The 27998-nt window shown below is 44.7% G+C and overlaps 1 protein-coding gene and 1 long non-coding RNA gene across 7 annotated transcripts in view; one reads left to right on the forward strand and one right to left on the reverse strand.

Moving 5' to 3' along the window:
• Nucleotides 1-24833, reverse strand: LOC138642737 (uncharacterized). 6 transcript variants are annotated; one of them, XR_011314089.1, is made up of 3 exons: nt 24673-24833; nt 1203-1282; nt 1-362 (listed from the first exon to the last, which is right to left on the reverse strand). It is a non-coding gene; the product is annotated as an uncharacterized lncRNA (long non-coding RNA). The 6 variants fall into 6 exon arrangements; XR_011314088.1 differs by having other exon boundaries at nt 1203-1279; nt 24642-24833; XR_011314085.1 differs by having other exon boundaries at nt 24642-24833.
• Nucleotides 24834-24890: 57 nt separating this feature from the next.
• The window catches only part of THOC1 (THO complex subunit 1), a 50736-nt gene continuing 47628 nt past the window's right edge, over nt 24891-27998 (forward strand). Inside the window, exons 1-3 of the mRNA XM_069731165.1 lie at nt 24891-25049; nt 25145-25218; nt 27924-27984. Of these exons, the coding sequence (XP_069587266.1) occupies nt 25002-25049; nt 25145-25218; nt 27924-27984 (183 nt within the window). The 5' untranslated portion in view covers nt 24891-25001. The remainder of the gene's footprint in view (nt 25050-25144; nt 25219-27923; nt 27985-27998) is intronic.

Below are 27998 nucleotides of genomic sequence, written 5' to 3' on the forward strand. Positions count from 1 at the left end.
GTAAGTAGTTATGTGTATTTATTTGTTTTTCCACACAGTGAGTTACAAAACAAAAATTCTAAATATTCATTAACTTTTTTCCAGATGTTGCAAGCTCATCAACTGGTGATCAGGCTCATGCGGTGATGTTGCCTCGCGACCATCCTCCCGGTCGTGGACAAAAAAATCTGCAAAACGTCCCAGAAATGTATCCACAACAGATAACGATGGCGGCGGAGGCGATGCAGCAACCAACACCACAGAAGGCGAATCTCCCGGAATACTTGTTTCAGCTGATGGTATTCAATGGAAACCTCTTGAGATTGGAGAAAACTTACCTGGTAGGCGTGCAAACCAAAACATTCTTAGAGAAGCACCTGGCCCTAAAGGATACGCCAGAAGGAATATCATTAGTGATAGTCTTTTGAGTGCATGGCGATTATTTTTTGATTCATTTATCTTGACTCACATAAAGAACTGTACAATTGCAGAAGCATGCAGGGACAATAATGCAGAGTTTACTCTTTCTGATGAGGAGCTAGATGCATTTATTGCCATATTTAATTCTCGTGGAATATCGGGCACGAGCCAGCACTCTATTGCCAGTATTTGGTCAAATGACTGAGGAATACCGTTTTGCAAAGAGACAATGTTTAGGGACCGTTTTGTACAATTATGCATTATCTCAGATTTGATGAGAAGTCCAATCGATCGCAGAGACTGCAAACCGACAAGTTTGCTCTCTTTTCTATTGTGTGGGACAGGTTTATTGATAATTGCATTGCTTGCTACAAACCTGGCCCATATATTACGGTTGATGAACAACTTTTCCCCAGCAAAACCAGGTGTCCTTTCACGTAGTATATGCCTTCCAAGCCGGATAAATATGGCCATAAATATTGGCTAGATGTAGATAAGGATAGCAAATATCTTGCAAATGGCTTCCCTTATCTAGGTAAAGATGATTCACGCCGTGCTGATGACCGTTTAGCTGACCACGTAGTCATGAAATTATTGCAGCCGTTTTTGAAAAAAGGTCGAAATGTTACCACTGATAATTATCTTACAGCAGTAAAACTTGCTAACCAGCTAAAAAGCAAAGGAACGACTATCGTGGGAACGCTAAATAAGATAAGACGAGAAGTGCCTAAAGAAATAAAATCAATGAAAGAAAAATTGTACAGCACTAAAGCCTTTATAAATGAAGATAATTTTACACTTACCATGTATCAAGGTAAGCCAAACAAAAATGTGATAATTTTGAGTTCCGTCCATCCCGATGTTCTTGTTGCTTCTGAATCTGCTAAAAAAACGCCAGAAAATGTAGTTTTATAATGAAACAAAATATGGAGTAGATGTAGTAGATTAGATGGCACGCAAATACACCACAAGAACATGTACTAGGAGATGGCCTGTTCACGCATTTGAAAATACCTTAGACTTAGCGGTTATAAATGCTTGGATAGTATACAAGGAGATGACCCCCGAAAAAATGTCACGCAAGGCATTTTTGCAAAAGCTTGTTACAGAGTTGAGTGGTCCTTATGTTATATCTATAAAAAGTTATATGCAAAAAAAAAGCATTAAAAATGTCAACTTGTTCCGCAAAATGCAAGTCCTCATATGGTTCTGTTGGCCTAAAAATCAAAAATTACAGCTCCCAGAATATGGAGAGGCAAAGAAAATTTAATTTTCAAATTTTTTTTTGTAAAACTTACCAAATAATGTACCAAATAATGTAAAAAAGATATTAATCTGGTATCGCTATATTCACACTGACCTGAAGAACAAAGCCCTCTTTTCAATTTTACTCTACACTGAACGGCGTTTTAAAAAACCCCAGTAACTGAATTGCTGGTTTTTGTTCATTCTCCGACTGAAAAATCTGAGCAGTCGAAGAACGTTATCCTCCACAAAAATGGCTCCAAAGTAAACTTCAACTTGTCACATAACATAATCCCTCAAACATCTCTATTGGCCAAAAAAAATAAAACAATTATATCTCTCAAAAATATTTTAGTGCATAAAAATAGCAAATCATAAACATATAAATTTGTGGTCGACCATAGTTGTGTGCTTGAGACAAGACACCACCGAGACCAGTGTGACTGTCGGCCTCATTATAGTGAGTGCTTCCATCAGGGGTTTTGTCTGAATCCTGGATTTTAGTGACAGACAGAATCCCAGAGTTAAGTGCTCAGCATAGAGCAAAGGATAAATGTGATGCCAGCCTTATTTAAAGACATTAAAAAATGTTAGGTGTCCTAAAATGGCACAATAAAAATGTCAACTTATGATGCAAAAAACAAGTCTCACTCTGGTCCATCATCGTTCAATGGAATTATAGGGGCTTCACATTACTGGTAGCAGAGACTCCAGAAAAGCGACATGGCCCCCACCCCTTTAAATGAAATCCACTGAAATCTGAGTTCCCAAATCTAAATGCCCCCCTCCGTTCTGAGCACCAGTGTGCCTAATCTACACTTAGCACCCACATGTTTGGCATCTCTGTAGTGATGAGAGCCTGGCTAATTTACGGGTGCATGTCACCAGAAGCACGGGCTGGGCATAATGTACTGGTGACTACAACGCACTGGCCACTACAACAGCAGTGCAATTTTCACTCAGCAACATCCTCTGCTGCTTGTTTCTGGAAAACACCTAAGAAGTCAAAATCATCACTATATCTGTAGATAACTTCCCATAGGGTTATAATATCTAAAATGGGGTCACTTGAGAAGGGATTCTGCTTTTCAATCCCTTAGTGGTTCTGTATATGGAATCCGCAAACTATTGTAGGAAAATCTGAGTTCCAGGAGGCAAATAGCGCTCTGCCCCTCCCGAGTTAATTCATATGACTAAGTAGTTTTGTACAGCCACATATGGGGTATTACCATATTCTGCAGAAATTGTGGGATACTTTTTGGTGCCATTTTTACTCGTTTCCCAGGATGAAAGTGGAAAACTTGGGGCTAACACACAATCTTGGTGGTAAAGATGTAAATGATTTTTTCTTCACTGCTCAATGGTATAAAAGTCTGTGACACACCTGTGGTGTCAATATAATCACTGCACACCTAGATGAATTCATTGAGAGGTCTGCTGTGTTGGCACCATAGGGGCTCTGCCAATGTAACATGTCACCCTCAAACAAGTGCAGCAAAATCTGCACTATAATATACCATTTCTTCCCTTCTGAGGTTTGAACTGTGCCTCAAAAGTAGTTTTCGACGACATATGGGCAGGGCCGGCTCCAGGTTTTCGAGGGCCCCGGGCGAAAGAGTCTCAGTGGGCCCCCCCCTTTAACACATACCCCGATTTATGATGCACAGATACGGCAGAGAAATGTATAGTACAATGCCAGATTTCACTTCTTACGAGTGACAGCTATTGTAGATTCTGCAGTGTATATATACAGGAGGAAAGGTGCAGTGTATATATACAGGAGAGGTGCTTTTCTGTTTTGAGTTTTTCTATGAAACAAAGACTTTTCTACATAAACAACATTGTTTGGTTTTGCGGCCCTAACAGATCTGTGCTACAAAGTAACAGGCGGCTCGGGCATTAATGAGGGACCTGATGCTGAATCCTTTCCACAAACCCTAATGACCCAATTAGTGCCCCGTCATTAGAAGCTCATTAAACGCCTCTCTGTCCCGAGCAGTCATGTACAGTATGGGGGGATCCTGCAGCCCACCCCCTGACTGCTCCATACACTGCCCTCTGTCGCGCTCACTATTATCCTGTGCATTTCTCCTTCATCGTTACCCCATGTTACACTTGTCACCCCCCACTACAGAGTAGCAGGGCAGCGAATGTCACCCCCTCCCGGACCCTAATGGCAGGAAATGTCTGCTCCTCTATTGGGTTGGAACCTGATTTAATCAAGGAATAATGTGGATTTGTTGCCGGTGGCTGCAGGGGAAGGGTTAAGTGATGCCATGTCCTTGGTGGAAGCAGTGGCAGCTGCTGGGACCTGGACAGAGACAACCAATGTTGCTGTGCCTGCACAGTGTGATGTGGAGGAGAGAAACTGAGACTCCGGAGCAGAAACCACCTACATGCCAGCACTGGGCAGAGTCCCTCCAGTCACCAGCCTGGGGCCCCAATGTACAGCCCACAGCTCAGTTTTATCCATGGCAGCAGCTCCCCTTCCTCCTGGCATCTGGTTAACCCCATTTATGCGGGTCGGATTGTTATCTTTAAGGTTCAGCAATAACCTTCATACAGATGGGAAGGGGTTAAGCTTCTTCCTACCCCACTGGTGCAGGTTTGGTGCAGCATGCATGTATTCTGGGTGAGCTGGGCGGCTACAGGCTGCACCCCACCAGCTGCTCCTCCAGACATCACCCACATTTTTAGGCAGCGGAGACAGAGAGCAGCAGACTGAGCCATAACTGCAACCACTGCTGGATACCATAACACTCACTCAGGCACTAGTAGGACCGAGCTCCGGAATCTGATAAACTTCAGCACTGTCTGCAGCCACCCAGGGGGGAGAGCAGAGAACTGCTCTCTCTGCCAACAATGTCACACTGGCTGCCTTCTGTTAACCCCTATGTGTGCCTGCCTGGCTGCACTGACTGAGCGAGAAGATCCTTGTGTCAGAGCTGGCACATAGGGGTTAAGAGAACGCAGCCAGGTGATTTTGTGGGGGGAGAGAGCATGTTATCTCCTGCTCTGCTCTCCCAGCTGTATCTATGACAGCATGAGTGGGCCCCCCCCTCTCCCCAGGGCCCCGGCATTTGCCCGCTGTGCCGGGTGCTGACGCCGGCCCTGCATATGGGGTATCGGTAAACTCAGGAGAAGTTGCACAGCGAATTTTGGGGTCTATTTTCTCCTGTTTCCCTTGAGAATTCAAAATTTGGAGCTAAAACAATTTGTGGGAAAATTTGATTTTCTTTCATTTTCTCGGCTTAACGTTATAAACTTCTGTGAAGCACCTGGGGGTTCAAGGTGCTCAATACACATCTAGATAAGTTCCCTAAGGGGTCTAGTTTCCAAAATGATGTCACTTCTGGGAGGTTTCCACTGTTTACGCACATCAGGTGCTCTCCAAACACGACACGGTGTCTGCTAATTATTCCAGAAAATTTTGCACTCAAAAAGTCAAATGGCGCTCCTTCCCTTCCAAGCCCTGCCGTGCACCAAAACAGTTGCTTTTGTCTACATATTGGGAATCTGTGCATTCAGGAGAAATTTCACAATGAATTTTATGTAACAATTTCTCCTATTAGCCTTATGAAAATGCAATATTTGGAACTAAAAAAAGATTTATCTGGGAAAAATGTGATTTTTTTTTTATTTTAATGGCTCTACGTTACAACCTTCTGTGAAGCACCTGTGGGTTCAAGGTGCTCAATACACATCTAGATAAGTTCCATAAGGGATCTAGTCTCTAAATGATTATAAGAATGTATCAGTAATTGAACAATTCAAAGGGGCGTTTGTTCAAACTTTATGCCACCAATATCACCAGGCAATGTGGTGGATTTATTTCATGACTTGGTAATAAAAGATATAGAAACTATTTTGCATAGGGAACCTAACAAAAATCTCTCCGCTATTGAACAGAAAGCACTTGGAGAAATGCAAAGGTGGGATGATGTAATCTTTAGAAAAGCCGATAAGGGCGGAAATTTGGTAATCTTAGATAGAAAGTATTATATTGATGAAGCAATGTCACAACTTGACTCAGAAACGTACGTATTATTGGACAATAACCCTACAGCTAAATTTAAAGAAACATTAAGAACATTATTAAGGAAATATGTAGAAAAAAGGGACTTTGACAAAAAGTAAAGCAGAAAAACCATTATCCCCCACTGGTATAGTATACCAAAGATCCATAAAAGAGCTGACAAACCTCCAGGACACCCAATAATATCAGAGATAGACTCGTTAACTGAGCCTTTGTCCCAATTTCTGGACTGGTTATTAAAACCTTTGTTGTTAAAAACAGGGCTGTGGAGTCGGAGTTAGTTTTGGTTGGAGTCAGTAGAAATGTACCGATTCCAGCTTTAAAAAAAAAAAAAAAATAAATCTATTAATATTTCATAATTGAACTTTCATATGAATTTTATAAATGTTACTCAAATATATACAGTGGGGCAAAAAAGTATTTAGTCAGTCAGCAATAGTGCAAGTTCCACCACTTAAAAAGATGAGAGGCGTCTGTAATTTACATCATAGGTAGACCTCAACTATGGGAGACAAACTGAGAAAAAAAAATCCAGAAAATCACATTGTCTGTTTTTTTATCATTTTTTTGGCATATTATGGTGGAAAATAAGTATTTGGTCAGAAACAAACAATCAAGATTTCTGGCTCTCACAGACCTGTAACTTCTTATTTAAGAGTCTCCTCTTTCCTCCACTCATTACCTGTAGTAATGGCACCTGATTAAACTTGTTATCAGTATAAAAAGACACCTGTGCACACCCTCAAACAGTCTGACTCCAAACTCCACTATCGTGAAGACCAAAGAGCTGTCAAAGGACACCAGAAACAAAATTGTAGCCCTGCACCAGGCTGGGAAGACTGAATCTGCAATAGCCAACCAGCTTGGAGTGAAGAAATCAACAGTGGGAGCAATAATTAGAAAATGGAAGACATACAAGACCACTGATAATCTCCCTCGATCTGGGGCTCCACGCAAAATCCCACCCCGTGGGGTCAGAATGATCACAAGAACGGTGAGCAAAAATCCCAGAACCACGCGGGGGGACCTAGTGAATGAACTGCAGAGAGCTGGGACCAATGTAACAAGGCCTACCATAAGTAACACACTACGCTACCATGGACTCAGATCCTGCAGTGCCAGACGTGTCCCACTGCTTAAGCCAGTACATGTCCGGGCCCGTCTGAAGTTTGCTAGAGAGCATTTGGATGATCCAGAGGAGTTTTGGGAGAATGTCCTATGGTCTGATGAAACCAAACTGGAACTGTTTGGTAGAAACACAACTTGTCGTGTTTGGAGGAAAAAGAATACTGAGTTGCATCCATCAAACACCATACCTACTGTAAAGCATGGTGGTGGAAACATCATGCTTTGGGGCTGTTTCTCTGCAAAGGGGCCAGGACGACTGATCCGGGTACATGAAAGAATGAATGGGGCCATGTATCGTGAGATTTTGAGTGCAAACCTCCTTCCATCAGCAAGGGCATTGAAGATGAAACGTGGCTGGGTCTTTCAACATGACAATGATCCAAAGCACACCACCAGGGCAATGAAGGAGTGGCTTCGTAAGAAGCATTTTAAGGTCCTGGAGTGGCCTAGCCAGTCTCCAGATCTCAACCCTATAGAAAACCTTTGGAGGGAGTTGAAAGTCCGTGTTGCCAAGCGAAAAGCCAAAAACATCACTGCTCTAGAGGAGATCTGCATGGAGGAATGGGCCAACATACCAACAACAGTGTGTGGCAACCTTGTGAAGACTTACAGAAAACGTTTGACCTCTGTCATTGCCAACAAAGGATATATTACAAAGTATTGAGATGAAATTTTGTTTCTGACCAAATACTTATTTTCCACCATAATATGCAATAAAAATGATAAAAAAACAGACAATGTGATTTTCTGGATTTTTTTTTCTCAGTTTGTCTCCCATAGTTGAGGTCTACCTATGATGTAAATTACAGACGCCTCTCATCTTTTTAACTGGTGGAACTTGCACTATTGCTGACTGACTAAATACTTTTTTGCCCCACTGTATGTTCTATCAAACTATGAACAACAGTGATAAGCAGTTCTGCTGGAGATAGAGACATTTCTTAAGGTACCATCACACTAGACGATATCGCTAGCGATCCGTGACGTTGCAGCGTCCTGGCTAGCGATATCGTCCAGTGTGACAGGCAGCAGCGATCAGGCCCCTGCTATGATATCGCTGGTCGGGGAAGAAAGGCCAGAACTTTGTTTCGTCGCTGGATCTCCCGCTGACATCGCTGAATCGGCGTGTGTGACGCCGATTCAGCGATGTCTTCGCTGGTAACAGGGTAAACATCGGGTTACTAAGCGCAGGGCCGCGCTTAGTAACCCGATGTTTACCCTGGTTACCATCGTTAAAGTCAAAAAAACCACTACATACTTTCCTACCGCTGTCTGTCCCCGGCGCGGTGCTTCTCTGCTCTGGCTGTGAGCGTCGGGCAGCCGGAAAGCAGAGCGGTGACGTCACTGCTCTGCTTTCCGGCTGCTGTGCTCACAGTCAGAGCAGAGAAGCACAGCGGAGGACAGACAGCGGTAGGTAAGTATGTAGTGGTTGTTTTTTTTACTTTAACGATGGTAACCAGGGTAAACATCGGGTTACTAAGCGCGGCCCTGCGCTTAGTAACCCGATGTTTACCCTGGTTACCGGCATCGTTGGTCGTTGGAGAGCTGTCTGTGTGACAGCTCTCCAGCGACCAAACAGCGACGCTGCAGCGATCCGGATCGTTGTCGGTATCGCTGCAGCGTCGCTTAGTGTGACGGTACCTTTACTTCTTGGGTGTCACTGTTCTCCACTGCCCTTATCTATTCTTATACTTGGTTAACCTCATGCTGCCCCAACCCCCCTACTTACAATGTATGAAACTGAAAATGTGTTGCAAATTCTTAGCAGTAAAGCTCCTCCTCTAGACTAGATGGTTGGTGTGTGTCTTCCAAGCATCTCACAGCTGCTACTCAGGAGAGGAAGACTGTAAGAAGTATTATCCTTTCAACAAACTTTGCATCAGTTAACTGTGAGTACATGAGGAATAACAGTATTACTGACCACTATATCAGTTGTACGACCTGGCAATAATTTTGTACAATTGTTTTTAGGAAAAACAATTGTCATTTGGATTGTGAATGCAGAATTAAAAACCTGAGAATGTCAAAGAAGCGCCACATTAAATCAGCTGTATTTGAACATTTCACCATCACTCAAGATAGAAAACTATGTCTGTCAATGTATAACAAATGATCCAGACGAAAACAAATGCTGTGAAGCCAAGATCAGTGCATATTCAGGCAAAGATAAAAATGCTCCTACCAGAGCTTCTGATCTAAAGAGACATTGAGGGTATGTGCACACGTCAGGATTTTTTCCTGACAAAATCCGGAGAATTCTGCCAGAAATCCGCATGCTTTTTTCGCGCGGATTTCTCGCGGAATTTGCGCGTTTTTTCGGAATGTCCATTTTGATAGGAAATCCGCAGAAAATCCGCAAAAAGATAGAGCATGTCCGGATTTTTTGCGGTATGCGGTTTTTTTTGCGGAAAAAAACGCTAACATATGCACAAAAAATGCGGAATGCATTCTAAATGATAGGATGCATAATGTTAGCTTTTTTTTAGCGAATTTATAGCGTTTTTATGGCGAAATTCCACAAAAAAAAAACGCTAAAAATCTGGACGTGTGCACATACCCTTACAGCGCTTTCATCCAGAAGTACTGAAAGCAGTGGATGAGAAAGACTGCATCCAAACCAATGAACCAGTGCCCAGCTCTTCCAGCCAAACAAAGGAGCAGAGAACTTTGCAGCCATCAGTTGCAAGATATTTTGTCAATGACAAAGTTACTGTGACAATGACAGTAGATACATTTAAAAACAGATCATAGAGCTTGTTATAAAGGATAGTGTGCCCATTTCATTATTTTCACGACCAGCTTTTGTGTGTCTGAATGGGGAAATGGCAAGCAAGCTTGGTGTTTCTCTGGAGAGAGTATTAGAAAATTAGTAATCGAAGAAGCTTTTAAACAAAAGGAAGAACTTAAAAAAACTCTCAAGGGATGCTTTCTGTTTCTTAAAATGGATGCCTGCACACGTCAGAGTGAACTATTTTGCCATCAATGTCCGATTTGTTTGTGACAAAAATGAAATAGTTACCAAGAAATTGGCAGTAAAAGACACCAAAGATAATCACACCAGTGAGTTTCTCCAGGTCTTGGTGGAAAAGGTTCTGCAAGACTATGAACTTAAAAAAGCATTAAGCTACTTACTGGTAGCGGCATTTCTCGGAGGCCCATGACAGCACGACGAGAGAGGGGATCCGCCCATTAGGAACAGGAAACCTACAGATACAAAAGGGCGGTACCTCTCCCTTGCCTCAGTTGTATTTCAGAGTCTTGAGAGGACTACCGCGGTTAGTGGTACACAAAAATATACACTATATACAGATTATATACAAAATATCAGACATCTATTGGGACTGGTATCGTATTGTGAAATATATACATTTATAGGAAGTGCAACCCCCAGTGAATAGGGAGGGAACTAAGGGTGCTGTCATGGGCCTCCGAGAAATGCCACTACCAGTAAGTAGCTTAATGCTTTACTCGGACTCCCATGACAGCACGACGAGAGAATTACAGAGATGTAAGCTTCCTTAGGGAGGGACTATGGCCTGTAGCACCCTTAACCCGAATGTGAGATCAGAGGAAGCCCCCAAATCCAACCTATAGTGCTTAAAGAAGGTGGACGGGGATGACCATGTGGCCGCCTTACATATCTGGTCGATTGATACTCCAGACTTTTCCGCCCAGGATGTAGCCATGGCCCTGGTGGAATGCGCCCTCAGATTCTGCGGAGCCGGACCTCCACCTGCAGTGTAAGCCAAAGAGATAGCCTCCCTAATCCACTTTGCTAGTGTGTACTTTGATACCCTAAGTCCCTTTCTAGGGTTTTGGAAAGATAAGAACAACGCATCATCTTTCTTCCATGTGTCAGTAATAGAGATGTATTCTAGCAGGCATCTCCTAACATCTAATGTATGGAGTAGTTCTTCTTTAGGGTTGGAGGGATTGGGAAGGAAGGATGGTAAAACTATCTCCTGTGTCCTGTGAAACCGTGATGACACTTTTGGTAAATAGGCTGGGTCCGGTCTGAGGATTACTCTGTCTGGTAGAAACTCTGTATAAGGGGATACCCTGGAGAGTGCTTGTATGTCCCCAACTCTACGGGCAGATGTAATTGCCACAAGAAAAGCTGTCTTAAGAGATAGGGCCTTAATTGAAGCTGATTGTAAAGGTTCAAACGGCTCTCTAGTCAATGCTGATAGTACTAGGTTGAGATCCCAAGGCATAGATCTATCTTTATGTATGGGTCTAGATCTAATAGATGCTTTAATGAACCTCGAGATCCAATAATTATTGGCGATGTTACATGAAAATAGAGCCCCTAGGGCCGAGACCTGTACCCTTAGAGTACTAGTAGATAGACCTAGCTCTAAGCCTTTTTGCAGAAATTCTAAGATTTGTTTTATAGGTAATCCCTCTTCTAAATTAAAATCAGAAGAGGCCAGAAATTTCCGCCAGGTTCTAGCGTAAATTGTTGTGGTTATCTGCTTTCTACTTTTCATAAGGGTCTCAATTAGACTCGGGGAGAACCCTTTGCTTTTTAGCAACGCCCTTTCAAAATCCATGCCGTTAAATGGAGATTCTTTACTTGAGGATGACTGATCGGACCCTGGTAGAGCAGATCTGGAATGTCCGGAAGTACCCAGGGGTCCTCCACTAACATGATCCTGAGCCAAGTGAACCAGGCCCTTCTGGGCCAGAATGGGGCAATCAATATAACTCTGGCCCGATCTTCTCTTATCTTCCTGACTACTAGGGGTAACAGGCCTAGTGGAGGAAATGCATACGCCAGTTGAAAATCCCATTTGATCAGAAAAGCGTCTACCATCAGAGGATTTTCCCTGGGATTTAGGGAACAAAATTTTGTTGTCTTCCGGTTGTCCCTGGCAGCAAATAAATCTACTTCTGGATGTCCCCATTTGTGGACGATCTGATCGAACACACAATTGTTTAGGGACCACTCCCCTTGTCTCAAGGTGTTGCGGCTTAGAAAGTCCGCTTTGATGTTTTCTTTTCCTCTTATGTGTAGAGCGGTTAGGGATAAGAAGTGATTTTCTGCTGTCTGGAACAGACGATCCGCCACTCTCATCAGTGACTCGGAATGAGTTCCACCCTGATGATTTATGTATGCGACTGCCACCTGGTTTTCCGATAGGATCTTGACATGATGACCCTGCAGATATATGAGGAATTTTTTCACTGAAAGCTCTACTGCCATTAACTCTTTCTGGTTGGAGGAGGCTGATGTTAGGGGAGGGGACCATAGACCCTGAACCATCATGTCATCCATGTGTGCTCCCCAACCCGAAGGGCTAGCATCCGTTGTTACAACACGTGTTACCTGTGACACCCAGGAAACTCCCGCTGATAAGTTTTCACTGTCTAGCCACCATCTAAGAGATGTGAGTGCTTTTGGACCTAAGGTAATCTGATTCTGCAGGGACCCCTGTAAGATTCTATCATTAACCAGCACCTCGGATTGTAACGGTCTGGTGTGGAACTGGGCCCAACGGACGGCGGGAATGCAAGAGGTTAAAGAACCCAATAGTGACATAGCCTGTCTAAGGGTCATGGATGGCTTATCAATTGCCCTACACACCTGTTGCTGGATATGTAACAACTTGTCGGGTGGAAGACAACACTGTTGGGATTCTGAGTTTAACAATAGTCCCAAAAATCTTTGTATTTTCTGGGGCTGTAAACGAGATTTTTCGTAATTTACGATCCACCCCAGATGCTCAAGTTTGGATGTGGCTGTCTCTAGCTGAGAACGGCAATGGTCTGCAGAGCTCCCTACTATAAGAAAGTCATCCAAGTAGGGAATAATTAGGATGTCAGACTCTCGTAAGTGTGCCATGACTTTGGCCACTAACTTTGTAAACACCCTAGGAGCTGCCGATAAGCCGAAGGGAAGAGCTCTGAACTGGAAATGGCGAATCTGGCCCCCCATTGACACAGCTACTCTCAGGAATCTCTGGAAGTGTTCATGTATTGGAACATGATAGTATGCATCTTTTAGATCTACAAATACCATGAAACAGTGATTAAACAACATTTTTATTGCGGAATTGATTGTTTCCATTTTAAATGATTCATTGACCAGGAACTCATTAAGACATTTGAGATTAATGATCGTTCTAAAAGATCCGTCTGGTTTCTTAATCAGAAAAAGAGAATAAAATCCCCTTCCTCTTTCTGATTCCGGAATTTCAATCAGCACGTTCTTGGAACATAAGTTGATAACCTCTGCTTCCAGGGCTGCTTGCTCAAGGGGGGAGGAACGTAAAGGGGTTAATTTAAATTTTTCACGAGGCCAGTGATTGAAGTCCAGTTTTAGACCTTCAGTAATGATGCCTCTGACCCATTTACTGTTTGTAATGTCAAGCCAAGCTGAAGAGAATGCTGACAGTCTACCCCCCACAGGGATCGCTAGTCATTGGTCCGGTTTTTTCTGATCCTTTGAGGAACGGCGAAACATATATCCCGTACCTCTACCGCGTCTGTCTTCCCATCTGAAACTCTCTCTAGTGGGAGAGGATCCGCGTTTCTTCCCGCGACCAAATCTCCTTCGATTGAACGGCCGGCGGTAAGATGAATATAGATTGGGGAATTTCTTTTTGTCATCCCCTGCTTTCTCCAACAACTCGTCCAGAGTTGGACTGAAGAGGTATTGTCCTTCACACGGAATGGCGCAGAGCTTGGTTCTAGACTGAATGTCACCTGACCAGCATTTCAGCCACAAGGCCCTGCGAGCCGCGTTGGATAGTCCTGCCGCTCTAGCCGCCATTCTGACAGAGTCCACCGATGCGTCCGATAGGAAGGCTGCAGCATTCTGGATGGTCGGTAGAGCCTTCAGAATAGTGTCCCTAGATGCACCATCCTTAAGCTGAGACTCTAACTGATCTAGCCAGACCATTAATGATCTGGCCGTACATGTTGCCGCCACAGCAGGTCTGAGAGATCCAGCCGCCATCTCCCAGGTACCTTTAAGGAATATATCTGCTTTTCTGTCCAGAGGATCCTTGAGGGTCCCCATATCCTCAAAGGGTAATGAGGCTTTCTTTGACGCCTTTGCAACAGCCGCATCCAATTTAGGAGCTTTATCCCATGTATCCACAACCGGATCATCAAAGGGATACCTGCGTTTTAATGCTGGTGGTAAGGCCCCCTTTTTTTCTGGTTTCTTCCATTCTCTAAGGATCAAATCCTGAATCTTTTCGTTTACCGGAAAAGATCTATGTTTTTTACGATCAAGTCCGCTAAACATCATCTCCTGTTTCGAGGGTTGTGATTTAGGTTCCTCTATACCCATGGTGCCTCTAACTGATTTGACAACTTTGTCGATTTTATCCAAGGGTAGACAGAATCGTCCTGACTCCTCATCTGATGAAGAGGAGAGAGGACTGGAGAGAGAGGAATTTTCCTCTCTTTCTTCCTCTGAAGAATTAGAGTCCAAGAGAGTCCTATGCTTTGAGCCTTCCGCTTGGGATAGGGACCGTAGTGATTCCCTTACTTCCAGCCGGATCATTTCCCTCAGATTTGCCGGAGTTACGGACTCTTCTGCTACCTAGGGGAGGACAATATAGGAGATAACTAATATCTGACCTAATGTCACTACCACCAACCCGCTCCTGTAGACCTCACCGTCTGCTGTATACAGGGGGCACATAATTTTTTTGAACAAGAGTCAGGTAGAGGGACTCCACAGAGGGCACACTCCCTATGTTTAGACTTTCCCGTACTCTTCTTCCCCTGGAATGATAAAGTATAAGGGGCCCGCGTCACAGAGTGAACTTTCACGTAGATCACTTACCCGTGCGCCAAAGTAAAGTACCGGAATCCGAGGGGTTTCTTTAGTCGAAGCTCTGGATCCTTGTTCGGAAGAGCTCTTACGACTGGGCTGGTCGCCTCTATCCTTGTTTGGGCTTCTGACGTACCTCGTCTGGCAGCTGCTGCTGCTCACCACCACTCTCCATGACGAAATGCGACCAAAAGCAGGGATCTAACATCTCCACCTGCATAAATACCCCTTGGATCCGGTCAGCAGATGGGCCAGCGCTGTCCCTATTGGTCCAGGATACAGCAGAGGGCAGGAGATCTTGCGGTCAAAACCGGCACACAGACGCGATGGGCGCCGCCATCTTGGGACGACTGCACATGCGCAGACGTCCGGCGACCCGGAAGCGGCCGCTAACCCCGCCCCCTGACGTCACTGCACCCAGAAATGCTCCAGCACGCGCTGAGAGCTGTGCAGGACGCCGGGGATGGAGCGCAGTGCTCCGGGAGCTCACCCACACGCCTGAGCCCGGCACCCGCAGCCACGCCATACCGCTGCACCACCAGTGGGAATACTTACCTGCGCCGGCGCTGATGGAGGCAGGAAATCCTCCGGACTCCGCTCCCTGCTGCGAACGCCACTGCCGTGAAATCCAGCAAGGACCACCATGGCGTCTCCAGGGATCTCCGCACCGGCCGAGGTAGGAGACCCCCCCCGCTACCGTATTCGGCCGGCCGGCCTGGGCTCTTTCTGTAGGCATCCGTCCCCTTCAGGAACAGGAAACCAACTGAGGCAAGGGAGAGGTAACGCCCTTTTGTATCTGTAGGTTTCCTGTTCCTAATGGGCGGATCCCCTCTCTCGTCGTGCTGTCATGGGAGTCCGAGTAAAGAGCAAGTTCTTTCTGTCGTAACTGACAATGCTTCAAATATAAGTACTATTAAGCTAATGAATGAGAGTAATGATGGTGACCAGCAGCTAGAAGAACATTCTGGGTCCAGAGACACAGAAATGTTTGAAATAGAGGAACACAGTATTGTAACTGAGGAGCAAACTGAAGTTGCTTCAGATGAACAGCAACATGATAGTTTAGATGATCTTGTTGAAATTGTGTCAATACGTTCTTTCATTCATCACACGCGCTACAGATGCTATAAGAGACAGTCTGCAAGAAGGACATGCTGCTGCACTGATTGGCAAGGTGAGAAAGTTTGCTACTGTTGCCAGAACCCCTAAAGTTGACTCAATTTTGAAGAGACGTGCTGGAAAAGGGGCAATTATTGATCAAGCCACACGATGGGGCAGTACTTACTTAATGATTCAGCGCTTGGTTGAAATGAAAACCTTTTTTTGTAGACATGGCTAACCCTCAACTGACGCTAAATGAAAGTCAGCGGAATCAGGTGACTGAGCTGGAAAAATTGTTAGAGCACCAATTTACAGTGACTAAAAAATTACAAGCAGAGGACTTAACTCCAGGTATTTTCTTAAAGGGGTGGAAGAACCTGATGTTTCGCCTGTCCCAAAGAGGAGGGTTAATTGCAAGTGGCATTGCTACATCAATGAAACGGAGAGAGGAGCTACTATTACAAAATAACATTCTTTTGGCAGCTGTTTATGTAGACCCAATGCATCGGATTCTTCTAGATGATCAACAGCTAACTAAAGGAAAAGAAGCTCTGTTTGAAATAGCAGTAAGGGTGAAAGGGTTGCAGAACAGTCAGGAGGAACAAGAAGAATTTGGTCGTCCTGCCACATTTTCACCTTCATCAACTGATGAAGAATTTAATTTCGAAAAATATTTGGATCACAAGGACCGTGCAAAGCGTTCCCGCATAGAAGAGTCATCCCCATCAAAGAACACAGCCAGTACATTTCAGCAGAATTTTTCATGTGCACTAAAAGAAATTGAGAAATTTGACAGTTCATCAAAAGTAACAGTGCAACAAGCGATTCCTCTGTATCCTGACATTGTCAGATGTTGCCCGAGTGGTTACTGCTTTGCCACCAACCCAAGTTAGTGTAGAGAGGTTGTTCTCTGCTCTCAAAATTATTAGATCAGATTTGAGGGCATCCATGAAGGAGGATCTGACAGAGGCAATACTTTTTCTGAGGACAAATTTATTGATTTCTTCTTAACTGCATAACAGTGTTTATTGCATATTTAGGCTACTTTCACACTGGCGTTTTTTGCAATACGTCGCAATGCGTCGTTTATGGCAAAAAACGCATCCTGCAAAGTTGTTTGCAGGATGCGTTTTTGCCCCATAGATTAACATTAGCGACGCATTGCGACGCTTTGCCACACGTCGCAACCGTCATGCGACGGTTGCGCCGTGTTGTGGCGGACCGCCGGGAGCAAAAAACGTTACATGTAACTTTTTTGCTTCTGACGGACCGCTTTTTCCAACCGCGCATGCGCGGCCGGAACTCCGCCCCCACCTCCCCGCACCTCACAATGGGGCAGCGGATGCGCCAGAGAAATGCATCCGCTGCACCCGTTGTGCAGTGTGTCAAATGCTAGCGACGGAATCTCTGCCCGACGCATTGCGACGGGGAGATTCCGACGCTAGTGTGAAAGTAGCCTTACTTACAAGAGTTTATAAAAGTTATTTGCTATATAATTGTATTCTAATAAATATAGTTTTTGCTCTAAGTGGTCTGATTACTTATATGATGGTGAGAAACTGAATAAGCACGATGTTAATATTTGACAACAGTAAATTTATTGTTACAAACTGGCCATTTATGAAGGAGTGGGAACCTGATAAAATCCAGGAGTCGGAGTCGCAACTGTGGCTTACCGACTCCACAGCCCTGGTTAAAAATACCTTCATTCATAAAAGACTCGGGAGATTTTTTTGTTAGCGTTAAAAGACTTGGACTGGCAACCTAACTTTTCATTAGCCTCAATAGATATAGTTAATCTATATACCAGAATTCCACAAAGAAAGGGTTCGGAGGCAATACATAGAATTATTCTGAATACAGATAAAGAACTCGACTTCATTTCTTTTGTATTAGACAGTTTGGAATTTGTCTTGTCTCATAATGCTTTTAAATTTATGAACAGATGGTACCTTCAAAGAACCGGTACCGCAATGGGTACACCAGTGGCATGCGTTTTCGCAAACCTGTTTTTAGCAGCGTTTGAGGAAAAATGTCACCAATATTACAAATCCTTATTTAAAGCACATACGGATGTATCTACGCTTTGCAGATGACAGTTTTATTGTTTGGGATGGACTGCAGGAAGATTTCATTAACTTTGTAACTTACTTGAACGATACTAATGATGAAAACATGCGTTTTACATCATGTTTTTGAAAAACCACTTTGGATTTTCATGATGTAGAAGTAGACACTTTAGATGGTAGAATACAAAAGTCCACAGAAAATTCACAGCAACCAATAATTTGTTGATTTTAAGAACGCACATTCCATGCACACTAAAAAGAGTATTCCCTATAGTCAAATGGTGAGACTTAGGAAAATGAATAGTAATGAGGACAATTACAAAGAACAAATAACGGATCTAAAAACACGCTTTACAAATCGGGGATACCCATTGCCGTTAATAGAGGAAGTTGAAACTCGTGCAGCAAAGCTTACACAAATTAATGTCCTTAAAAAAAGCAAAAAAAAACAAAAACAAAACGAGAAAAACATAAGGAACGTCTGCTTACCCAAAATAACAGTAAAAGATTTACTTTTAGTTTTAACCCTACGTCAGGGGCAACAGATCTGACAGGCGCAGCTCACTTCCGTTTCATTTCTCTATGTTCAGTGGTTTGTCTGGGAAACACCATCCTCCCAGTACCTACCTAACTAAAGGCTGTGTGACTCCTGAGAAGCCTCTTGTGCTGCAGGAGATCAGATATCAGTGTTTTGGCTTCTCAGGTTCATTGCCCCTGAATGCGTCACACCTTTGACGATTAGAATTTGCTGTCTTTATTCATCCCAATTGTTTTTTTAGCTTGTTTTATGAATAGCTAGTGCTAAATTTGTGGATTTGTCATAGAAGGTTTTGTTAGAAATAAGAGTGTGCTTCTCAGGCACATTGCGCCCTAACACATTCTCTCTCTTGCTTCTGCTTTTCTTATGAAATGGCGAGGAGAATATTTGACTTGTCCAATGCCCTTCATGTTGAGCAAGTGCAATCTTGCCTTGAGCAGGCGTGTACTATGGAGGACAGAGAATGAACTTCAATCCAATATTGCAGCCAGCATGCAGCCAGCGGGTAAGGAAAGGGTGAATCAAACACCCAAAAACCCCGCCTCCATGGCTGAAGATTGTTCCCTCCAAATTCAGGTGACAGTGTCCCTTTAAAGGCTTGGTGGTATCTCATTACTATTAAGATAGTAAATTAATCAAACACTGGTTCATTCTTATTTATTGATTTCCTAGAGTTTTAACCCCTTAGTGACAGAGCCAATTTGGTACTTAATGACCAGGCCAATTTTTGCAATTCTGACCACTGTCACTTTATGAGGTTATAACTCTGGAACGCTTCAACGGATCCCGCTGATTCTGAGATTGTTTTTTCGTGACATATTGTACTTCATGTTAGTGGTAACATTTCTTCGATATTACTTATTATTTATGAAAAAAACGGAAATATGGCGAAAATTTTTAAAATTTTGCAATTTTCAAACTTTGTATTTTTATGCCCTTAAATCAGAGAGATATGTCACGAAAAATAGTTAATAAATAACATTTCCCACATGTCTACTTTACATCAGCACAATTTTGGAAACAAAATTTTTTTTTGTTAGGGAGTTATAAGGGTTAAAAGTTGACCAGCAATTTCTCATTTTTACAACACCATTTTTTTTTAGGGACCACATCACATTTGAAGTCATTTTGAGGGGTCTATATGATAGAAAATAATGAAGTGTGACACCATTCTAAAAACTACACCCATCAAGGTTCTCAAAACCACATTCAAGAAGTTTATTAACCCTTTACGTGCTTCACAGGAACTGAAACAATGTGGAAGGAAAAAATGAACATTTAACTTTTTTTTGCAAACATCTTAATTCAGAACCATTTTTTTTATTTTCACAAGTGTAAAAACAGAAATGTAACCATAAATTTTGTTATGCAATTTCTCCTGAATACGTCAATACCCCATATGTGGGGGTAAACCACTGTTAGGGCGCACCGCAGAACTTAGAAGTGAAGGAGCGCCGTTTGACTTTTTCAATGCAGAATTGGCTGGAATTGAGATCGGACGCCATGTCACGTTTAGAGAGCCCCTGATGTACCTAAACAGTGGAAACTCCCCACAAGTGACACCATTTTGGAAACTAGACCCCTTAAGGAACTTATCTAGATGTGTGGTGAGCACTTTGAACCCCCAAGTGCTTCACAGAAGTTTATAACGTAGAGCCGTGAAAATAAAAAATCGCTTTTGTTTACACAAAAATGATCTTTTTGCCCACAAATTCTTATTTTCACAAGGGTAACAGGAGAAATTAGACCACAAAAGTTGTTGTGCAATTTCTCCTGAGTACGCTGATACCCAATATGTGGGGGTAAACAACTGTTAGGGCGCACCGCAGAGCTTGGAAGAGAAGGAGTGCCGTTTTACTTTTTCAATGTAGAATTGGCTGGAATTGAGATTGGACGCCATGTCGCGTTTGGAGAGCCCCTGATGTGCCTAAACAGTGGAAACCCCCCACAAGTGACACCATTTTGGAAACTAGACCCCCCATGGAACTTATCTAGATGTGTGGTGAGAACCTTGAATGCCCAAGTGCTTCACAGAAGTTTATAATGCAGAGCCGTGAAAATAAAAAATATTTTTTTTTTCCACAAAAAAGATTTTTTAGCCACCAAATTTTTATTTTCACAAGGGTAACAAGAGAAACTGGACCCCAAAAGTTGTTGTCCAATTTGTCCTGAGTATGCTGGTACCCCATATGTGGGGGTAAACCACTGTTTGGGCGCACGGCAGAGCTCGGAAGGAAGGAGCGCCGTTTTGGAATGCAGACTTTGATAGAATGGTCTGCGGGTATTATGTTGCATTTGCAGAGCCCCTGATGTACCTAACCAGTAGAAACCCTCCACAAGTGACCCCATTTTGGAAACTAGACCCCCCAAGGAACTTATCTAGATGTGTGGTGAGAACTTTGAATGCCCAAGTGCTTCACAGAAGTTTAGAATGCAGAGTCGTGAAAATAAAAAATATTTTTTTTTCCACAAAAAAGATATTGTAGCCCCCAAGTTTTTATTTTCACAAGGGTAACAGGAGAAATTGGACTGCAATAGTTGTTGTCCAATTTATCCCGAGTACGCTGATGCACCATATGTGGCGGTAAACCACTGTTTGGGCGCACGGCAGAGCTCGGAAGGGAAGGAGCGCCTTTTTGGAATGCAGACTTTGATAGAATGGTCTGTGGGCATTATGTTGCGATTGCAGAGCCCCTGATGTACCTAAACTGTAGTAACCCCCCACAAGTGACCCCATTTTGGAAACTAGACCCCCCAAGGAACTTATCTAGATGTGTGGTGAGAACTTTGAATGCCCAAGTGCTTCACAGAAGTTTAGAATGCAGAGTCGTGAAAATAAAAAATATTTTTTTTTCACAAAAAAGATTTTGTAGCCCCCAAGTTTTTATTTTCACAAGGGTAACAAGAGAAATTGGACCCCAGAAGTTGTTGTCCAATTTATCCCGAGTACGCTGATGCCCCATATGTGGGGGTAACCCACTGTTTGGGCGCACGGCAGAGCTCAGAAGGGAGGGAGCACCATTTGACTTTTTGAGCGCAAAATTGGCTGTCGTGTTTGGAGACCCCCTGATGTACCTAAACAGTGGAAACCCCCCAATTCTAGCTCCAACCCTAACTCCAACACACCCCTAACCCTAATCCCAACCTCATCCATAATCCTAATCACTAACCCTAACCATAATCACAACCCTTACCCCAAGTCAACCCTAACCATAACCCTAATCAAAACCCTAAATCCAACACACCCCTAATCCTAATCTCAACCCTAACCTCAAACCTAACCCTAATCCCAATACACCCCTAATCACAACCCTAACCTTAACCCTAATCCCAAACCTAACCCTAATCCCAAGCGTAACCCTAATGCCAACCCTAACCCTAATACGAACCCTAATCCCAGCTCTAACCCTAACTTTAGCCCCAACCCTAGCCCTAACTTTAGCCCCAACCCTAGCCCTAGGGCTACTTTCACACTTGCGTCGTTTGGCATTCCGTCGCAATCCGTCGTTTTGGACAAGAAACGGATCCTGCAAATGTGCCCGCAGGATGCGTTTTTTGCCCATAGACTTGTATTGCCGACGGATCGTGACGGATGGCCACACGTCGCGTCCGTCGAGCACTGGATCAGTTGTGTTTTGGCGGAGCGTCGGCACAAAAAACGTTCAATGAAACGTTTTTTTGTACGTCGCATCCGCCATTTCTGACTGCGCATGCGTGGCCGTAACTCCGCCCCCTCCTCCCCAGGACATAGATTGGGCAGCGGATGTGTTGAAAAACTACAGCTGCTGCCCACGTTGTGCACAATTTTCACAACGTGCGTCGGTATGTCGGGCCGACGCATTGCGACGGCCCCGTACCGACGTAAGTGTGAAAGAAGCCTAACCCTAAGTTTAGCCCCAACCCTAACCCTAAATTTAGCCCCAACCCTAACCCTAAATTTAGCCCCAACCCTAGCCCTACCCCTAACCTAACCCTACCCCTAACCTAACCCTACCCCTAACCTAACCCTACCCCTAACCTAACCCTACCCCTAACCCTACCCCTAATTTTAGCCCCAACTGCTGTTCTCCTGCCGGCCGGCAGATGGAGACAGATGGCGGGCGCACTGGGCATGCGTCCGCCATGTTCTGCTGCCGGCGGCCAGGAGGAGCAGCAAGAGGATCCAGGGACCTAGGTGAGTATGCTAGGGTCCCCGAATCCCCCTATTTCTCTGTCCTCTGATGTGCGATCACATCAGAGGACAGAGAATTACACTTTACTTTTTTTTTTTTTGCGGTCGCCGGTAAACAGTTAATTACCGGCGATCGCAAAACAGGGGTCGGTAATACCGACCCCGATCGTGCTCTTTGGGGTCTCGGCTACCCCCGGCAGCCGAGACCCCAAAGATTCTCCCGGTGCCGGCCGGCGGGCGCACTGCGCATGCGCCCGCCATTTTGAAGATGGCGGCGCCCACCGGGAGACACGAGGAGCATCGGGGGAGCTAGGTGAGTATTGGGGGGCCACCTGGGACCCCTTTTCTCTGTCCTCCGATGTGCGATCACATCGGAGGACAGAGAAATTAAAAAGAGATCGCTTTTTTTTTTTTTTTGCGATCGCCGGTAAACGGTTAATTACCGGCGATTGCAAATGCGGGGTGGGTTAAAACCCCCCCGAATCATGTTCTCTGGGGTCTCGGCTACCCTCGGCAGCCGAGACCCCGGAGAAAATCGGCCTCTGGGGGGCGCTATGGACTTTTTCCACAGCGCCGTTAATTAACGGCGCTGTGGTTTAAGTACCCTTAGCGGCCGCCGTTAAAAGGCGTATCGGCGGTCGCTAAGGGGTTAAAGTGTTTTCGCACTTCGCACAAGCATCTATGTACAAAATCTAGCCTATATATAGGTCCCAGTAGTGCCGTGCTGAACGCATGCGCAATACGTCCTAGCTCTGGCATACTTCTGTCAGCGCTCTTATTTGGAAACGCTTGCATTCCAGCTTGCGTTCCACTGAGCGCTTGCGCAGAAGTAATCATTACAACACAGAGCAGGACGGAAGCTGCATGCATCGCTGAAGCCGACACTACCTTATGACAATCACCGACTTTCACTCGGCACTTACGTCACACTTCCTCATTGGCCTAGGCTAGTATGAGGCCACCCTCTCACTATGACATGCCCCCGGAAGAAGCTAGGGCGAAACGCGCGTCGGGGCGCATCAGGAAGGCACGTACAGCTGGCACCTCGCACCTTATTCGGTCCTCTTGGTCACAACTTGTCTCAGGTAATTATTACTCTGCATGTGATTATCATACTCTATATAGAACCCTGAATAGCACCGATTCTATTGAGAAATACAGGGTCTTGTTACTATGGTTTATTTTGTATGCATGGTATATATATTACACACTGGAAGACCTCAAAATGGTACCATAATTGTATAATATCTGGGATCTATGTAACCCCTAATGGTATGCATATTGCATAAACAGATGACCTTTAATGGGACCTAAAATATATAATATTCTATACTAGACTATATGTGGTGGCTGGACTAATATGGTTATTTAACCTTTATTTATAATTAAAACGGTATATGATACCATTCCACCCAAAGTGTAGTATATTTTTGATGCTGTTATATGTTTATATGGTGTATTGTGTCCTTCTGCACACTCTGTTTTTGTGACGTCTTTTCTGTCTTGTGGATTTTAATTTTCAAAATAAAGAAATGTGTTTTTATATATGGTTCTCTTCTTGCGGCTAATGTGATACAAGTCCGCTTTTGTTGAACAATAGAGGCTTGAAGTTCCATAGAACTGAATTAGGACAAGACATAGAGGTTTTTTGAGAGTCCAATACGTAGAATTAAGCCACGTTAGAGATAAGTAACAAAAAGCACATGAGTGACGGCTTCTTCACCACAGCCCCCAACATGCAGCCTCACGAGAGCGACATTCCCCACCTCCTGATGAAAATCCAGCTTCTTGGAAATTGCCACATTTATTGGAAAAGAGATACAAAATGAAAACGTGCTAAATTGCTCTCTGCAATTTAGCACGTTTTCATGTCTTTTCCAATAAAGTTTCTCATTTCCTATCAGGTGGACTTTCTTCAGATTTTATTTACATTTGGTCCTATGGACTCTGTGCTTCTGAGCTCCCGAAACCTTTTTTTTCTATTTTATGTTCAAGGGAGTTCCATCACTCCATTCACTTTACAGCAAACCAATATGTATGATCCCCCCCCATCATCCACACAGCCCCTCATCATCCTCCCATCCCCCACACAGCCCCTCGTCCTGACCCCTTTTTCCTCACAAAGCTCCACATCATCATCTCCCTTTTCCTCAATTAACACCAACCCCTTTCCACATTACATCCTCCAAGCCTCACACCGAGTCCTGCGTCCTCATTCCCTTGTACAAGGGTCCACGGTGTAGCCCGCAGCCCCTCCCACGCTGCGTCCCCTCGGTCCTCTCCTCGCACGGCTCCACGCTGCGGCGCCTCATTTTCCGCTTCTCTTCTCCAGCAGCTTCCTGCTATGGGATCTTCATTGGACTGAAGTAGGCTCCGCCCTTTCCGGTGACATCATGATTCCAAGGAATCACTCCTCCCCCTCAAGAAATCAACTCCAATCTAGACGCTGCCTTCTGGGAAGCGACTGTGTCTGACGTCATCAGGATGCGTCGTAAGTTCTGAGAAGTGAGGGTTCTCGGTGAAACATGTCGCCGCCGTTGTTCAGCCTCCCAGAGGCGCGGAGTAGGCTCACGGTAGGTCTCACGGTGATTCATCCGCCGCCTGGTTGTGTCCGGATTGCCCCAGACGTGCACACTGTAACCGCCGCCATGTTCTTCTGTGTTACCAGAGCGCGACCAGAGAAGCCGTGTGCAGCAAGAACATCAAGCACCTCCTGACCGTGTGCAGCCAGGTGCCGGGGAGGTAACGGAGCGTGTGACGGGTGTATAGATGTGTGTAACAGATGCTTGCGATGGATCATGTGTATTGTATGTTTGTGTATATATATAATGTTCAGATGTATGTACTGAATGTCTATATGTGGAACGTGTATATATAATGAATGTGTGTATCTATATGTGGAACGTATGTGTATCTACTATATAATTGTCTAAGGGTCACTTCCGTCTGTCTGTCTGTCCTTCTGTCGCGGTTATTCATTCGCTGATTGGTCTCGGCAGCTGCCTATCATGGCTGCCGCGACCAGTCAGCGACGGCCACAGTCCGATTAGTCCCTCCCCTGCACTCACTGCCTGGTGCCTGCTCCGTAATCCCCTCCACTCACACAGGGTTAATGGCAGCGGTAACGGCCTGCGGTGTGACGCACTCCCTGCTATTAACCCTGTGTGTCCCCAACTATTTACTATTGATGCTGCCTATGCAGCATCAATAGTAAAAATGTCATGTTAAAAATAATTAAAAAAAAAACCTGCTATACTCATCCGCCGCCTTTCCCGCTCCTCGCGACGCTCCCGGGACCGCTCCATTGCAAGCGGCAGCTTCGGGTCCCAGGGCTGGTGTGCGACAAGGACCTGCCTCGACGTCATCACAGGTCCTGCTCATACCAGCCCTGGGACCGGATGGTGAGTATAGCTGGACTTCAACGGGCTATAGGTGAGTATATGTTTATTTATTTTTTTAAAGTCTCTATACTACGTGGCTCTGTGCTGGCCAATATACTACGTGGCTGGCCAATATACTACGTGGCTGGCCAATATACTACGTGGCTGGCCAATATACTACGTGGCTGGCCAATATACTACGTGGCTGGCCAATATACTACGTGGCTGGCCAATATACTACGTGGCTGGCCAATATACTACGTGGCTGGCCAATATACTACGTGGCTGGCCAATATACTACGTGGCTGGCCAATATACTACGTGGCTGGCCAATATACTACGTGGCTGGCCAATATACTACGTGGCTGGCCAATATACTACGTGGCTGGCCAATATACTACGTGGCTGGCCAATATACTACGTGGCTGGCCAATATACTACGTGGCTGGCCAATATACTACGTGGCTGGCCAATATACTACGTGGCTGGCCAACATACTACGTGGCTGGCCAACATACTACGTGGCTGGCCAACATACTACGTGGCTGGCCAACATACTACGTGGCTGGCCAACATACTACGTGGCTGGCCAACATACTACGTGGCTGGCCAACATACTACATGGCCATGCATATTCTAGAATACCCGATGCGATAGAATCGGGCCACCATCTAGTACATATATAATGAATATGTGTGTATATGTGGAGTGTATATATATATATATATATATATATATATATATATATATATATATATATATATATATATATATATATATATATATATATATTAGTTCAGAAAGATGAAGGCAGCACTCCAGTAGAAAAAAATAAGGGTATTTTATTGGCCCATGTGCGACGTTTCAGTCCAGAGTGTGGAAAGGCCAATAAAATACCCTTATTTTTTTCTACTGGAGTGCTGCCTTCATCTTTCTGAACTAATATATATATCTATATATATAATTGTCTAAGGGTTTTTCCGTCCGTCTGTCTGTCTGTCTGTCTGTCCTGGAAATCCCTGCTCTCTGGTCGAGGCCTGGTGGCCTCGACCAATCAGAGACGCGGGATTTCTACGTCGATGCTGTGCCGGTCTCTGATTGGTCGAGGCCTGGTGGCCTCGACCAATCAATCAGAGACCGGCACAGCATCGACGTAGAAATCCCGCGTCTCTGATTGGTCGAGGCCGCCAGGCCTCGACCAATCAGCAACGGGCACAGCAACGATGATGTCATAAAGGACGTAGACATCCCGCGTCTGATTTGGTCGAGGCCGCCAGGCCTCGACAAATCAGCAACAGGTACAGCGACGATGATGTCATGGCGACGATGATCTCATAAAGGTTGCCTCGACCAATCAGCAACGGGCACAGTCTGCCGCAAATTCTGGAATCATCATTGTCCATATATTACAGGGACATGCATATTCTAGAATACCCGATGCGTTAGAATCGGGCCACAATCTAGTCTATATATATAATTGTCTAAGGGTTTTTCCGTCTGTCTGTCTGTCTGTCTGTCTGTCCTGGAAATCCCGGCTCTCTGATTGGTCGAGGCCGTCAGGCCTCGACCAATCAGAGACCGGCACAGCATCGACGTAGAAATCCCGCGTCTCTGATTGGTCGAGGCCGCCAGGCCTCGACCAATCAGCAACGGGCACAGCGACGATGATGTCATAAAGGACATAGACATCCTGCGTCTGATTGGTCGAGGCCGCCAGGCCTCGACCAATCAGCAACGGGCACAGCGACGATGATGTCCTAATGGTTGCCATGGCGACGATGATGTCATAAAGGTTGCCTCGACCAATCAGCGACGGGCACAGCGACGATGATGTCCTAATGGTTGCCATGGCGACGATGATGTCATAAAGGTTGCCTCGACCAATCAGCGACGGGCACAGTCTGCCGCGAATTCTGGAATCATCATTGTCCATATACTACGGGGACATGCATATTCTAGAATACCCGATGCGTTAGAATCGGGCCACAATCTAGTATATATATATATATATGTGTGTGTGTGTATACATGGACATATGCATGTAATGTACGATGTGATGTTTTACAGTGAAAATGAGAAGAAGCCGACCCTGGACCAAGTCTTCAGAGTTGTCCTGGAAGAGGAGATAGTAAGTGACCTGCC

Source organism: Ranitomeya imitator, chromosome 6 (assembly GCF_032444005.1).
Source record: "Ranitomeya imitator isolate aRanImi1 chromosome 6, aRanImi1.pri, whole genome shotgun sequence".
NCBI lineage: Eukaryota > Metazoa > Chordata > Amphibia > Anura > Dendrobatidae > Ranitomeya > Ranitomeya imitator.